The sequence below is a fragment of the Ctenopharyngodon idella genome, chromosome 15 (assembly GCF_019924925.1).
Source record: "Ctenopharyngodon idella isolate HZGC_01 chromosome 15, HZGC01, whole genome shotgun sequence".
NCBI classification, from domain to species: domain Eukaryota; kingdom Metazoa; phylum Chordata; class Actinopteri; order Cypriniformes; family Xenocyprididae; genus Ctenopharyngodon; species Ctenopharyngodon idella.
The window spans coordinates 15584326-15600543 of record NC_067234.1 but is presented as its reverse complement, the minus strand read 5'-3'; the positions used below and the strand labels follow the sequence as shown (position 1 = coordinate 15600543).

At 41.2% G+C, this 16218-nt stretch overlaps 1 protein-coding gene across 2 annotated transcripts; it reads left to right on the top strand.

The window, feature by feature from the left end:
* Positions 1–5090: 5090 nt before the first annotated feature.
* LOC127494964 (NXPE family member 3-like) lies at positions 5091–13453 on the top strand. 2 transcript variants are annotated; one of them, XM_051861246.1, is made up of 8 exons: positions 5091–5408; positions 6131–6198; positions 10499–10891; positions 10987–11402; positions 11489–11565; positions 11656–11859; positions 11937–12274; positions 13141–13453. In XM_051861246.1, exons 1-8 carry the CDS (start codon positions 5258–5260, stop codon positions 13333–13335), a joined length of 1842 nt encoding a protein of 613 aa, XP_051717206.1. In that variant the 5' UTR covers positions 5091–5257; the 3' UTR covers positions 13336–13453. The 2 variants fall into 2 exon arrangements, with proteins under 2 accessions (XP_051717206.1, XP_051717205.1); XM_051861245.1 differs by having other exon boundaries at positions 11489–11859.
* Positions 13454–16218: the final 2765 nt, after the last annotated feature.

Here is a 16218-nt window from a genome sequence, read left to right as displayed (position 1 = left end):
GAAGCAAAAACTCTAGTCTACAACCTCCAATATCCAGAAGTCTTGTGAACACAGATTTAATATATTTTTTTGGCTTTATTTCAGTGACTTAAGTTTTTTGTTTTTTCAATAACCACGCATAAACTTTATTCCTTCAAAAACACAAACATGTACAAACATGTTTCTCACATATTATTGTAGCCTAGTTTGTGCTGAATACAGTGTAATGACACTTTTTCCATTAATATGTTTATGAACAAGTGAAAAAAGCACAAATGTCAGGGCATGTCAAAACTTCTCCAGGGCCCCGAAAATCCTCAGACCCAAGAGGGTTAAAACATTTCTTAAAAATACATTTACATATCAATGCCAATAAAACATTTTTCATAAATTATAAAGAATCACCCCCCTTTTGATAGTAAACATTCTTTTGAAAATGTGCTACTATCATAAAACAATTGAATTAACATCAGCATCTGCTTGTGACTGAGTTACAGTCATGTTGCTCATGCTGTGATGTGTCTGGCGAAGTGTGAATGTCTTCTTCTTTATTTCCTTTCAACAGTGCCAACTGGATTTCTAAATTGCCTATTTTCTTAAGCAAATCGTGATAGCCCACCTTTCTTTTATGTGAAAAGTCTTTCCACATGCAATACAAACAACTTCCTGATCTTTCCTTCTTTTCTGCAAACAATGCCTTGCAATATGACCATCCCTTCCACATGCATGACAGACAAAACTTTGAAGAGGTCTCTCATTGTCTTGACAATGTCTAGCGATGTGACCAGCTTTTCCACATGCAAAACAAACAACCTCCTGATCTTCCCTTCTTTTCTCCAAACAATGCCTTGCAATATGACCATCCCTTCCACACGCATGACAGCCAAAGCTTTGATGAGGTCTCTCATTGTCTTGACAATGTCTAGCAATGTGACCAGCTTTTCCACATGCGTAGCAAAGAATAACACCTTCTGAATTTACTCTTGCAAATCTCCTTCTTCTATGATGCAAACCATCAGATAATCTAGAACATTCTCTTCTGCCAAAGGCAGCAACTGGATGTCTAGTGTGTGTGTGTGTGTCTGTGTGCATGCTTTTTCATTTTGTCATTCAGTGCGTTTTAACTTGAACTTTTTTTTTAATTCATATTTCAAGTTGTTCTTAATTTTGTAGTACATTGTAAAAGTCACATTTCCAAATTTTTATGACCCACCTTCTGTCAGTCATGCACTACTACCGATCAAATGTTTAAGAACATTGTGCAGTTCTAACTTCCTGTTTGTTTTTGTTTTCTTTAGATGCCTTACAACAAGTGAAGGCTGAGAAAAAGGAGGCCTGAAAGTTTGTATTTGCTGTTACTGCAAAACTGGCTCCGTTATGCCCCTGAACTGCTTGGGGGCATTGCTCGTGGTGGACGAACTCCCTGAGTTTGTCAGAGTATCAATTTAATGAATAAGGAAATACTTTTTGCATCAGAAGAGTAGCTTCCTGAACAGTGAACTGTGGTAGTGTTTCAGTCTGTAGTACTGTGTTTCTGTCTTCGTTGGTGAGTTTCCATTTGCGTTTACTTCCATTTTACAGATGCAGGTTGCATTTGTTATGTCGTCACGGTTTTCCAGGCTCTTCTCCTGACGTTTCTTTTTAAATTCAGAATCAACAATTCCATGCAATTTAAGTCACTTCGTCATCAGTTTTATTATATTCTGTACTTCAGTTGTATTTTTAGCTCTTTCTCCTAGTTTTACAGACAAGGCTTAAGCTAGTCCTACACTAAAATGCATGTTTGAGCTGTTTTAACTGAAAGTAACTTGTACTGACATCTTAATTTGTCTGTGCCATTGTTTTGTCTCAAGATGAACACCAATGTTTTTTCTAGGAAGGTGGGGTTCAACAGACCGAAGGTGGACCTGTTCTTCCATATTTATGAGGATGAGCTCCATAGGCTTGGTGAAAACGTTGACCCCACCCGTCTGTGGAATATGGATGAGGTGGGTGTCCAGAATGTACAGAAGCCAAACAAAATTGTTGCTTCAAAGGGGAAGAGGCAGGTGGCAAGAGTCACAAGTGCGGAAAGAGGCCTTACTGTCACTGCTGCCTGTTCCATGAACGCCGCTGGGCAGTTTGTACCACCACTGTTCATTTTTCCAAGAAAAAGAATGAATGAGCACCACTCGCATAAGACCCTCGAGGCTGTGTTGCTTGCGAGAGAGCGTGGGGTGATAATGATTACCATCCCACCCCACTGCAGCCACAAGATGCAGCCATTAGACCGCAACTTTTTCAAGTCTTTTAAGGCAAAATACAACACAGCTGCAGATAACTGGATGACCTCTCACCCAGGACAACGAATAGATATTTATGCTGTGTGTGGGCTTTTCGATAAAGCCTACTCAGCTTCAGCGTGTGTGGGGAAGGGCCAAAAGGGTTTCAAGACCTGTGGGATGTGGCATGTTGGCAAGACCGTCTACAAAGATGAAGACTTTGAAGGAGCCGAAGTAACTGAAGAGCCAGATCCAACCCTCGAGGACAGCAGGGAGATTGAGGAGGAGATAAGTGCTGGTAAACAATTACAACTACTATTACTATAAGGCTAGTGTCATCATCATCTCTTGACAGGCCCCAGTGGATCATCCGTGGTCCCCAGCACTAGCGCCCACTCCCAACCACAGCCTGGGACAAGTCTCCAGATGCCAGCTGAACATGGTAAGAAAAACTAGGCTATGTATTATAAAGAGCTTAATTAAACTTCCAGTCACTTGAAAACACAATCCAGCTGGTAATTTAATTTGTATTACAGCCTCTATTACTGTTAGGCTACTGTCATTGTCATCATCATCATCATTGTCATCATCTTATTCATCACTAAATTTTGTATTTGTATGTGTGTGTGTGTGTGTGTGTGTGTGTGTTCTTTTGACAGGCCCCAGTGAGTTTCTGTATTCTAATGTATTTTTTATTCCTTTTTAAAGGACCGAGTCAGTCCCCCTCCTCGATTCTAGAAGAACTGTCCCCTAGGCCAAGAATAAAAAACAAGAGGCCACGAAAGAGGGCATGTGAATCTTCAAGGCACACAAAAAAAAGTTAAACGCAAAAGCGCAGCTGAAGTGAAGAATAAGAAGAAAGATGATACAGAATGCCTCTACTGTGAGGAGTTATTTTCAATTAGTGGGGGGGGGGACTGGATAAGGTGTGAGGGGTGCCAAAAGTGGGCACATGTAGATTGTTCCAATGAGTTTCGAGGGGAATTCATCTGTGAAATGTGCATGGATGAACAGTGAATGGCTAATGAATTAATGTTTATTTATTTATGTATTTATTTATTTATTTATTACAACATATTTGTTTGCATGACTTAGTTATATGTATAAATTTAAATGTTAAAAATTTGGATATGTTGGACATTCCTCAAATAAATATTAATATATATAGGCCCATACATGTTGATACATTACTTGCCTTTTACTTTTAGAGATTAAAAACTAGTCTGTTCATTTTGCTGTTGATCTATGAAGCAAACTGGTTGGTAAGAAAGGGGGCATTTTACCCCACCTTGGGGGGCGTTTTACCCCACCGCTGGGGCAAAACGCCCCCTTTGTACAAAAATATTTTCAGTCAAAATACTAATTAATTATGAAGGCAGAGCAATTTGAATATTTGGTGAATAACTCCTGCCATAGTCACTCAAAACCGGGATGGCAATTCTAGTCACATTTATGTTTTGTTTCACTGTAATGTCACATTTTCCTTAAGGGGGGCATTTTCCCCCACTCTACCCCCATCTTCGTGTCTGTGACCACTGACCAGTGTGTACAAGCTTGATGACTGCTAAAAAAATAAATGGACTAATAAAAAGAAGAGCTGAATATTAGTTAATAAATAATATATATTGTTTAAATTGTTACTGCCTTTAGTTATTAGTTTGGAATAAATGTAAAAATGCGTAAAAACAAACTTGATGAAATTTATACTTGGTTGAAATAAACAGTGTAAAAATAACAAAATAGAATTGTATTTGGTCTTTTTCCTTTATGTAATGTTAACTTAACTAGGAAAATTGGACATAAATGAGGACGTTGCCTCCTCATTTTACAACACCACCGCACACCACTGGTGGTTACCTATTAAGTTCCGTATCGATTACAAAGTACTGCTAATGACCTATAAGGCTGTAAATGATTTAGCTCCTGTGTATTTAACCGATTTTCTATCGCCCAACAATCCCTCACGCTCTTTAAGATCACAAAACTCTGGGCTTCTGGTTGTACCTAGGATATCTAAGTCCACTAAAGGAGGGAGAGCGTTTTCACATTTGGCTCCTAAACTCTGGAATAGCCTTCCTGATAATGTTCGGGGCTCAGACTCGCTCACCCAGTTTAAATCTAGATTAAAGACGCATCTCTTTAGCCAAGCATTCACATAATGCATCTCATATCAGATCACTATCTTTGCTTAATGTTATGAACAGCAACTACGCTAATTATTCTCCATTTGCTTTTCTGTTTTATCTCGGGACACCTGTCCTGAGGTGACTAGAGAGTACATCAGTTTCAGTTTGGATCCAGCCTCTTAAGAAGACTTCAGATGACCAACACCTTTGAAGAGACGGCACCTGCGAGGACTTCAGATGACGCAACATCTGGATCAACACGCACATTCCCACATATATTGGACAGTCACCTCCGATACCAGATTCTCTAAATTGTAATGTTGACATGCATTCTCTGTAAAGCTGCTTTGAAACGATATGTATCGTGAAAAGCGCTATACAAATAAATGTGAATTGAATAATAAACGCAAGCTCTTATCAGCCCCATCCAGCGCGTTTACATTAAATGTGATTAATAGAGGATAATTTCACGCGCTTCCGTGTCAAAGTATCTGTTATCGGATTTGTTGAAGGAAGCTGCTTCTCTTCATGTGTGCCAAGACATTTTAGAAATCTCGACCGGACGATGTTTTTCATGTCCGGAATACAGTTAGGGTGAAATTAAATGACATAAACGGCAATGTAAGATTTTGGATATAGGCTATTGTCCATCTCCAATTTCTCCCAATTGTGAGTTAAAAAGTTGCAATTATCTTTTTAATTGTTTTATTCCGTGGCAGAAAAGAGCTTCATACATCTGAGTAAGAGAAAGTTCCTCTGTTTAGGGACATTTACAGTTGATAAAATATACATATATTCGTTTAATATGGCAGATAAGTACCACCCATCAATACCAACATACAGGTCTATCTTTCAACAAATCAGGGAGGTCATGTGAACTAATTAATATTCATGAGCCAAGCAGTCACGGTATTAACACACACACACACACACACACACACACACACTAACCATTCAAGGAAAACGACTATTTTAAATTTAGGCTACATCTTCAAAATGCTTTCAAAAAATAAAATGAAGCTTGAAACTCGGGAACAACACTGTAAGTTATTTCTGAATACTTCTTGGCATTTGTTTTTTCATTAACATAGCCTAATATAAAATAGGCCCACAGGCTAAATAATGTATAAATATAATTTAATAATGAATTTGGCCACTCGTCAGCAAACAATTATTAAATTAAAACTCTCCATTTCAAATGACAGAACGGCACATCTTTAGCGTAAAAACGTCCGACTAAATGTTAATAAGATATAGGACACAGTCGCAGTAAAACTCTCATTGGATCAGCACATAAGCTAAAAAAAAAAAAGAAAAAGAAAAAAGAAGAAGAAACAAAACAAGAAAAAAACAGACAGTCATAGACACTAGATTGTTATAGGCTAGTATCAAGTGAACCTGTGGTAATTTGCTAGCCGGCAACCACTGTAAACAAAAATGTTTTATTAGCCTAGGCTATCCCTCCGTATGTAAAATATTAGACTATTTGTTTGGGGAAAAAATATTTGTGATTGTTGAATGTTAAAACTGTATCGTAGCGGGCACAGATAGGCATAGCCTAGGTATATCTTGCATTTTACGTTGTTGGTTTAATTAAAAATAACATTTAGTTCAGTCTTATTATTATTAATGCTATTTAATAATAATATTAATCATTAGGCTAACATTAAATGGGTCGTGTATATTTGATACAAATGTCTGTAGAGTATTGCATAGGCTAATAAAAAATGGAAAAAGCAATTTGTTCATAATATGCTTTTACAGTTCACAGGGAAAGATCATTACGGAAGTTTTTTACGGGACTGTGTCTGCTGGTAATCGTGTGTTTTCTGGTAAGTTCATTTATCACAACTGCATCTTTTGAAATTTCAGTAATTTTTATAGCCTCCTTTCTTTAAATTAAAAATCAATTATGCTTAATCAAACTAACTAGCATATTTTTAAGCTACCATGCGGATAATGTAAAATTGTGTAAATTATTTTGACAGCAATATTCTCCATGATGCTAAATAAATAGGATAGGCTATTGTCTAGTAGCCAGTATGTAGACTGACAGGTATAGCAGGTTATTGTTATGTAATATAAATCATACTGAACTTCTCGGTGTTGTCTATGGCTATAATATTTTCCTAGTGGCAGATGTCAGAAAGATGCATTCATTGTTTGTCTTGAGAACCAATAGCTTGCTTTTAATCCTGTTACTCACAGTATTCTGCAGATTTGTATGTTAGTTTTACATTTATGTCCCTTGCAGATATTGTTGAAAACTTTTTATTACAATATGAAAGTATGTCAAAATGATTTCAAATGAATAATAACTTAGCCTATATAGCCTATTACATTCTTACGCATGTAGCGCGAGTGCATTTCGCGAACGCACAGACACACGCACTAAATGTTGGGTTTCCATGTTTTATGGGGACTTTCCATAATGATTCTTATACTGTACAAACTGTAGCTATATTCTAAAACTTTTTATAAACTTACATTAAAAAAAATCTGTATTTTAAGCTGTTTTCCTCACGAGGAGCAAAAAAAAAAAAAAAAGCCCTACAAGATCAAAGATGTCTGGTATTGCCATCCTACAACGTAGAGTTCACCTGGACCAAACACACAAGGTTAATTTTTTATGCAAACAATATTTGAGAGCAAACCTAACTAATTTAAAAATAAAAGATTGCTAATAAAAGTCTTTTTAAGGCGTTTTAGTAATAAAAAATAAAGTATCTGACAAAACTCTTTGCATTGCGTGTAAATCTTTGATTTTCTCTATGGTTTGCTGACATTGTTTGCGGGTCTATTTCACACTGGACGCGCAAGCAGATCGGGGGCAGCATACGCCAATTTGTGCTTTCACACTGGCAGCGTTTGTCGCGAGCAGCCGAATCATGCTAAACGTATTCTTAAAGTTAAGATATATCATTAGTTTTAATCATTTAAACAGGACTTTGAATTTTGGGTAAAAACCTCCGCAATTATATGTTTTTTTTTTTTTTTTTTTTTTTTATAGCGCTAAATGTGACTGAAACATGAAACAGCTCACTTACATATAACTTATGGTGAAATTTGTTATCTTTCGTGTTAACTCAGGTGCGTTTTGACCAAAATATTGACCAAGATATTTCCTTTTCCCCTACCGCGAAGTGCTCACTTAGCCTGCATATGCAGTAACATGGACTTGCAGTAAAATGGACTGGCAGTCATATGGACTTAAATTGTGAATAATCTGGCAGACAAGTTTGCCAAGGTAGTTCCCTTTTTCAAGCTTTTCCAGATAGCTCCATTATTCCCAGGTCGCAGAAGCCCGCCCAGCGGCCACTTACAACTTGACTGAGAGCATAGCCTATTACAGTATGTGTAAGCATTTCTAGTTCTGAGGGATTATACAGAGTTGAGGTGGATGTTATAATAAACCGCCTCCTCCTCTGCCCTGTATATAAGTCTGTGAGTCGAATATTTACATTTATTTACATTTTCTCCTGGATATTTTTTATATTTTTATTTGAGGTTTCAAAATATTGGAGGTGCGTGTATCGGTTTTCACAGTGTCTCCCATACATTCAAACAATCTGAGTTGGGAGGGGCTGTGTAAACAGTGACACCTGAGAATGCTCCAGGTCGATAGTTGTTTACGAGCCATCAGTCCCCACGCTACATTTTCTTTCGTGGCGGGGCCAGTGTGGTTGCACCGGTTGCACCGCCCGGATGGCCCTGGGTGTAAAAAATGCAAAAAAGCAGGTTATGGCAAGGCATGTGTGGTAGCAGGTCAGGCCATGGGGCCCTGCAGACCATGGGATCTGTCTCAAGGAGGGGCACAGGCGCTGCAGGCATACCAGGCCATTATTATTTCCTGAGGCAGTCCTAAAAAAAAAGTGCATAGCTACAGGATATCCCTCCATGCCACAAAGCACACGATCAGTGCATCTGCCTTTAAAAGGCTGCTATGGATGCTTCAGACTGCATGTGAGGTGGTCATAGATAAGTTCACAGAAGCGTGGTCGCAGTCAGCAGCTTTTCGAGAAATATATAAAACTTAAGTCTGTGTCTTGGACTTGAGTGGCACTTAAAGGATTAGTTCACTTCTGAATGAAAATTTCCTGATAATTTACTCTCCCCCATGTCATCCAAGATGTTCATGTCTTTCTTGCTTCATTCGAAAAGAAATTAAGGTTTTTGAGAAAAACATTCAGTGGGGTTCACCGGTTGGAAGGTCCAAGTTTCATTGCAGCTTCAAAGCACTCTACATGATCCCAGAGGAGGAATAAGGGTCTTATCTAGCAAAACGATTGCTAGATAAGACCCTTAAAAAAAGGTATACTTTTTAACCACAAATGCTTGTCCTGCACTGCTCTGCGATCCACCACGCATGACGTAATCACGTTACAAAGGTCAAGCTTGACGTAGGTGAAAGTACAAATTCAGTGTCTACAAAGCCAACGTGCAAAGATTAAGCCAAACGCACTTTATAAAAAAAAAAGGGTAAAACAACAATATCGGACAATTTTGAAGTTGGAGGAGAAAATTGAAGTTTTTCGCCCTACCACGGTACTTCCACCTATGTCACGCATGTCCTTTCAACGTAACGTGTGGCGCATCGCAGAGCAGTGCAAGACAAGCATTTGTGGTTAAAAAGTATATACATTTTTATTTGTTTTTTTTTTTTGTTTGTTTTGTTTTTTTAAATGGCCAATCGTTTCACTAGATAAGACCCTAATTCCTCGTCTTCACCCAGTGAACCCCACTGAAGTCCACTATATGGAGAAGAATCCTGTAATGTATTCCTCAAAAACCTTAATTTCTTTTTGACTGAAGAAAGAAAGACATGAACATCTTGGATGACATAGGGGTGAGAAAGTTATCAAGAAATTTTCATTCAGAAGTGAACTAATAATTTAAGTCGCAAAAATAACGACTCGACTTGGACTCGTGAATAAATGACTCGAGACATCCAAATAAGTAAACTTGCATATGGACTGGACAGACACTTTCATATGCATTTTATGACCATGTCTGACTAACTTCCACAGATAAGTTTGTTGAGTCAGGGTGCATTATTATATTGCCTTATCACAAACGACACATAGGCGGGAATGTTGTTCTTTGTGTTGTTTACTGTAACGCTTGTTTACACTGTTTACACTGGTTTTGTTACCGCCGGCGCTCACTGGAAGGCTACATCACCCATCACTGCTTGAGTACTACAGCAAACTACGGCAACTCAAATAGTTTCTAAAATAAATAAAAAAATAAATAGCTTAAATGTAATAGGTTTTGATTGTGAATAAATATTAAATTAATAATTTAAATAATACTTTGTGTGCTTTATTAGACATTTTTGTTGTAGAAATCTGTTTTGATATTTCAAAACACTGATAATTAGCTGAAAGAACTATTGCTAAAAACAGAACAAAGACTTGAGACTTGACTTGGACCTCAAATACTGAAGACTTGACTTGGACTTGGTCTTTAGGGACTTGTGAACATGTCTCCTTCTCTTCTCCACTAAGTAAGTAACAGAGATATTGAATTTATGATCCATATTGTTTCCTTAACATCAACGTTATAGTGTAGAGTTCCCTCGAAAGGGAACGTCTAGGGTTATGTTTATAAACTCGGTTCCCTGAGAAGGGAAAAAGACACTGCGTCTCATTGCCATGCTTCAGACATGTATGCGCGTCTCCATCAGACAATGAAGCTGATGATGTCTAAGGCAGGCACCCTTTTATATTCATGGGCACTCCTTGTGATGTCATTGGGCTGCCGTCTGCCAAACAATTGGTGTGTTTTCACACATGCTTCAGACATCGGTCACGCAAGGGGTGTTAGTGTCAACGTTATGAAGCAGCGTTGAGTTCCCTCAAAAAGGAACCCTAATTTGGTCCTGTTTAGAGCCACTTTTCTTATAGGACTGCAATCTGCGAATCAATTGGCGTGTTCCACACATACTTCAGACACATGTCATGCCTGATGGCGTTCCCATAGCGTCAATGTCAGCGATATCAGCATCTCATTCTCTTCTCAGGGAGTCGGGGTTATATTCGTAACCTTAGACATTTTTAGTTTAGCAATCTTCATGCATGATTCGTATAAAGACAAACTTTTGATTAATAACAATATTTTCTGTGTTTGTAGGTTTTATGGTCTTTTACAAGTAATGAATGGAAGAAACACCCTCCACCCAGCTTTTTGTCTGTGCACTTTGCAGGACTCTATTCAAACTCCACTTCTCCTTCAGTACTCAGTTCAGAAGAGTCAAGCTCATTTTACTCTGATTTAGGAATCAATTTTGACGACTACTCCAGGTTACAGCAGGCTGTTTACTGGGCTGGGCCTGACAGAGAAATCACAAATATGTCCATGACTACTAGTCCAGGCCACACCAAATTTATCATTCAGGACCTGAAAGAGAGCTATCAAATTGGTGAGGAGCTTTATGTTATGGTGCACGCAAAGGATTTTGACAACAAATCCAAGTGTTATGGAGGGGACTTTTTTCAAGCCAAGCTATTCTGGTCTAAAACAAAGGTCAGTTATTGTACACATTAGATTAACTAAAACTGCCTGTTATATTATCTCCCTGGGTCAGAGAGAGTTGTACTGAGAATGTTCCTCTGTCACAGGCCAGTGTTTTTGGGGAGGTGGTGGACCTGCTCAATGGCTCCTACTCTGTACGTTTCCTCCTGCCATGGGTCGGCGAGGCACAGGTGGCTGTGCGTCTAATTCACTCCAGTGAAGCTGTGCAGGTCCTGAAGCATCACAGAGATACTGACTCTGACAGAGTCTTCTTTAATGGATATTATGAGGGACCAGGACCAAATAAGACCAGGTTGAGTGAAACTGTGAAATGTAATGTAAAGTGGGACAAGAATGGACTAGAGCACATGGGAACAGGAGACTGCTGCTGTGAATACAACGATCCCGGCACCGGAGAATCTTGGCGCTGTCAGAGACCCAAATCGCTGCCATGCAGTGCCCTTGTGTACCACTCTATGGGTGGTTATAGAAACCATCTGACTAAAACGGAGAAGATGTTTATGTGAGATTTAAGAACTCTTGACTGTTAATTTGAACTATATGATGCATTGATGGAAGGCAGTATGACAAACATGTTCTCTTTGGCAGGAAGCAAACTAACAAATATATCAATGGAGATAAAAGGATCATCAAAATTTTGAATTCCGATGGAAATGAAACTATTGGTATGTTGGTCAATAGTTTAACCCAGCAAACTAATGTGGTACAAGGATGCATAAGATGCTACACAGAACTTACATTTACTCGTCCTGCAGATGTTACAGAGAAATGTCATCCTGGTTTGCACACTCCAGTTCCAGCTGGCTTTTACCTGAATGATGTGTGGACGTCATTTGTCTGTAGCACCCGCCATTTTACAGCCCAAACGACAACAGAGTGCCTGAAAGACAAAGACATCTACATGATGGGAGACTCTACAATGAGACAGTGGTTTGAGTTCTTTGCGAAAGCAGTACCAAGTGAGATAATTGCTTTTTTGTTAATTATAAATATATATACAGTATATAAATTCAGTAATTGTGGGTCTGTTTTTCAGCTCTGAAGCAGATGAACCTGCATGTCCAATATCAGTCAGGGCCGCTTATAGCAGTGGATGTGGAGAACAACATCGACTTACACTGGAGGGCTCATGGAGTTCCTCTGCGCACTCGGAAAACAGCAGTTGCTAGTCTGCACTACGTCAGTAATGAGATCGATGACCTGGCTGGAGGACCCCACACAGTCATTATATTCAATCTAGGGCCCCATTTCACCACGTACCCTCTGGATTTCTTCACCCATAGAGTGCTGAGGATCCGCAAAGCTGTTCTAGCTTTGTTACAGCGGGCACCTGATACAACTGTTATAATCAAGACTGTCAACACTGGCTATAAGGTAATGTTATAGGCCTTTATCACACTTCAAAAGCGGAAGCTTCAAATAGTAGTGTAAAATAACAATCTGCTGTAGCCTGTATCAGTGGCAGTACCTGTAGCACAGGATTGTTGTGATTTATTAGTGTCATGTTATTCCGGCACATACAGTATGTCATGATTTAAAGGGGAGCGCACAAGCCTACTCTATGTGTATGTGCAAGACTTCAGATTCTTATTACCTTATTTTTAATAAATGCAAGAATAGAATACAAACAACATATATCACATTAAAGAGCATTAGAATTAGACAATGTTATATTGTACATCCCATAAAACATTGATTGCATAGATTTCATGCACTCTATTTTACAATATAGTCATTAAGTACTAGATCAAATTTAAGTCATTCAAATAAAGGAATATTTCCATCCCAGAGTGAATTATTCAAAAGTAACTGATTTGATTGTCTTAAACGAGTCATATCCTCCAGGTTTGAATGCAGTGATGGGAGAGCATTATATTGTAGTGTTTTTTGATTATTCCTCTAGCAGTAACTTGAGCAGTGTGCAAATCATCATTTTTCTCTTGACTGTTTCAACATAGTCAGTGCTGACAATTGCCTCACATAATGTTGAACATTAAAATGGAAGATTGCACACATGTTAGGGTATCGTGTCAAGGCTAAATAAACCATTTAAAATATTGATGTTTATTGTCAAATTCAGCTAAGTTAGTCTAATTTTCTTGACAAAATTGGCAACCGTCCACTGACAATAATGCAGGTGGAAAATCAATTACCGACTAATCGGAACAGGATGTGACAACATGCGGACTGTGATAAAGGTCAAGTTTATGGATAATATTGTTTTTCTGTCTTTATAATAGGATATTTTTGGCAGTGACTGGTATTCTCTACAGTTGGACAGAGTTCTGCGCTGGGCTTTTCAGGACGTTGGAGTTTATATTCTAGATGTGTGGCAAATGACTGCATGTCACTACAACAAAGAGAACATTCATCCTGGCCCTGTCATCATTAAAAATGAGATTGACATTTTACTCTCTTTTATTTGTTCTAAATGAACTTAAATTAAATTATCTTGACAATTTCGTGTTCTGTTATTACAAGAGAAAAATTCAGGTTATGTCTAAAACTGAGAAATACTGTTTGACTTCACTGTGCTGTAATTAAATTGTCCAATTATAAACCATTTCTTGAATCTCCACTACAATCATTTTTTTTAAAAGAATGGTTTAGTATATGTCAGAGACCTCATTTTTTGTTATATCATCCTCACATTCGAAACATAACGTCTTTAGTTCCCTTTCAGTCGGTCACGTTCAACGTACGTCAGAAGTGAACCGACGAATTGGGATATCGCCAGAGAGCCCTATCACCTTCAAGTGTAACTAAATAAGCCAATGGAATTGGCATGCGAAATTTGCATAGCGCACACCAGGTATAAATACAGAAGCGGATGCAGTCGCACTCTGTCTTTCGCTTCGGAGCCAACTTGTGTGTGTTCCTGCTATTGACTGAGAGTAAACTTCTCAAGCCTTTGAAGAGCCTCGTTTACTGTGCTGGTGTTAAGGCACCCTACAGCGAAGCCTCGAGCTGTTTACAGAGCTCTCAACTGCTGTTATCACAGCACCATTTCTGCCGGTTGGTTTGCGATTTGGGCCGGTTCCTCTGTGCGTGTGACTGTCGCGGCTGATCCCTGTGTGCTTCAGGGACTTCAGCTGATTTTTCCCCCTTCTAAAAGAGCTTCACAGATGAAAACTGTGTCTTTTTCAAGATGTCATTTCGTCTGTGCGTTACTGGGTGCGGTTGTTCCCTGGTCCCCGCTGACAGTCACAGTTGCTGTGTCACATGTCTGGGCGTTCAGCATGCTGAGGCAGCTTTTGTGGATAGTTCATGTTCTCATTGCGGGAACATGACTATCTCAGTGTTGAGGTCTAGACTCTCCTTCCTTGGTTCTCAGGGAGCGGGGGTGCAGTGCGTCGGCATGTAGGAAGGGTGACTTGAGGATCACGGTTAGGGCTTCCTCGCCGAGCTCCGCTCCATGGGCCCCTAACCCCTCAACAACACTGCAGCCAGTGGTGTTGCCGGAGGATCGTGGTGGTCCTTCTGTTGAGCGACCATCCGTTTCCTTCTGAACAGATGTCATCGCGGCATCGGAAGGTGAGCTGGAGTCCTCGGGAGATGAAGACTCGGCTGTGCTGCCTCCTTCCGGAACCATAGCATTGCCCAAGCAATCCTCCACCGCATTCCCGAACCTTCTCGGCTGGATGATTGGTTTCTCTGTGGACAGGCCGCCTCTGCCCTGCATGCCATGGCCCTGCTCCAGGTCTATCAGGCCAAGGCGCTCATGGACATGCCCCAGGGTGGTCTTAACCAACAGCTGCTGGGGGAGCTGCGTGCCGCCACCGACCTTGCCCTCCGGGCGACTAAGGTGACGGCATGCTCCATTGGTCAAGCGATGGCTACTCTTTTGGTCCAGCAATGCTACCTGTGGCTGACCTTGACCGATATGAGGGAGATGTGGTTGAGAGCTCAGGGGGATTTTCTGTTTCGTTTTGTTTTGCCGCTGGCTCTCCGGAGTCCAGCGGTACACACCTTTTCACAGAAAGAATTGTTTCCCAATCCTCCAGGTCCCAAGAGGGCGTGGCTGGCAGTGTGCGGTGCTATGCCTCGCCACTCTCAGCCCCCTCTCACCTCGCCAGCTGGTGCCAGTGTGTGTGTCGAGGCCGCCTCTCTTGTGCCCATACACACTGTCGCAGAGTCTGACCCCATTTCGGGCCGCTATGCCATCCAGGTCGGGTCCCAGCACTCTGCCTCGCTGCCCCACGCCGGGTACGTTTGTGGTGCCTTTGGTCCCGCTGGCTCGGAGTCTGGAAGCCTGGTTAGCGCTTCCCAGCCCCTCCCGCTGGCTCATTCGCACTATCAGACTCGGCTATGTGATTCAGTTCACCCAGCAGAGGATCTCTTATCTCGGTATGGAACTGGACTCGGTTGCCCAGACAGCGCGCCTCATCGAGGAGTGCGTCCAGGCAGTTTTGAACTGCCTGAGTTCGCTCAAGCGCAGGACAGCGGCCCCACTGAAACTATTTCAGAAGCTCCTGGGGCATATGGCATCCGCAGCTGCAGTCACGCCGCTCGGATTGTTTCATATGAGGCCGCTTCAGCTCTGGCTTCACGGCCAGGTCCTGAGATAGGCGTGGCAACGTGGTTTGTTCCGTGTTCCCGTAACACCGAACTGCCACCGCACTCTTACTCAGTGGTCGGACCCATCGTTCCTACGGGCTGGAGTTCCCGTGGAACTAGTGTCCAGACATGCTGTGTTCTCCACGGATGCCTCTGCCACCGGGTGGGGAGCCACGTACAACGGGCATGCAGTGTTGGGTCTGTGGACGGGGCCTCAACTGCATTGGTATATCAATTGCCTCGAGTTGCTAGCAGTACGTCTTGCACTGGGCCGCTTCAAGGAGCTGCTGTCAGACAAGCACTTGCTGGTCCGCTCGGACAGCACTGCGACCGTTGCGTATATCAACCATCAGGGTGGTCTACGTTCCTGTCGCATGTCGCAACTCACCCACCATCTCTTGCTATGGAGTCAGAAGCATCTGAGGTCACTTCGTGCCATTCACGTCCCAGGTGTGCTCAACCATGCAGCCGACGAGCTCTCACGGCAGCCTCCGCTTCCGGGCGAATGGAGACTCCATCCCCAAGTGGTCCAGCTGATTTGACAGCATTTCGGAGCCACACAGGTAGATCTGTTTGCCTCTCCGGACACAGCCCATTGCCAGTTGTTCTATTCCCTGACCGAGGGCACTCCCAGCATGGATGCTCTGGCACACAGCTGGCCCCGGGGCCTACGCCTGCATTTCCCCTAGTGAGCCTTCTCGCACAGCTCTTGTGCAAAGTCAGGGAGGACGAGGAGCAGGTCTTGCTAGTGGCTCCGTATT

What these genes read in the sequence shown, in the direction of transcription:
- LOC127494964 (XM_051861245.1), top strand. Translation starts at nt 5,258, where the DNA reads ATGAGCCAAGCAGTCACGGTATTAACACACACACACACACACACACAC. An exon ending in CTTTGCGAAAGCAGTACCAA is followed by an intron (nt 11,860 to 11,936) that starts GTGAGATAATTG and finishes TCTGTTTTTCAG; the next exon opens with CTCTGAAGCAGATGAACCTG. An exon ending in CTGTCAACACTGGCTATAAG is followed by an intron (nt 12,275 to 13,140) that starts GTAATGTTATAG and finishes TCTTTATAATAG; the next exon opens with GATATTTTTGGCAGTGACTG.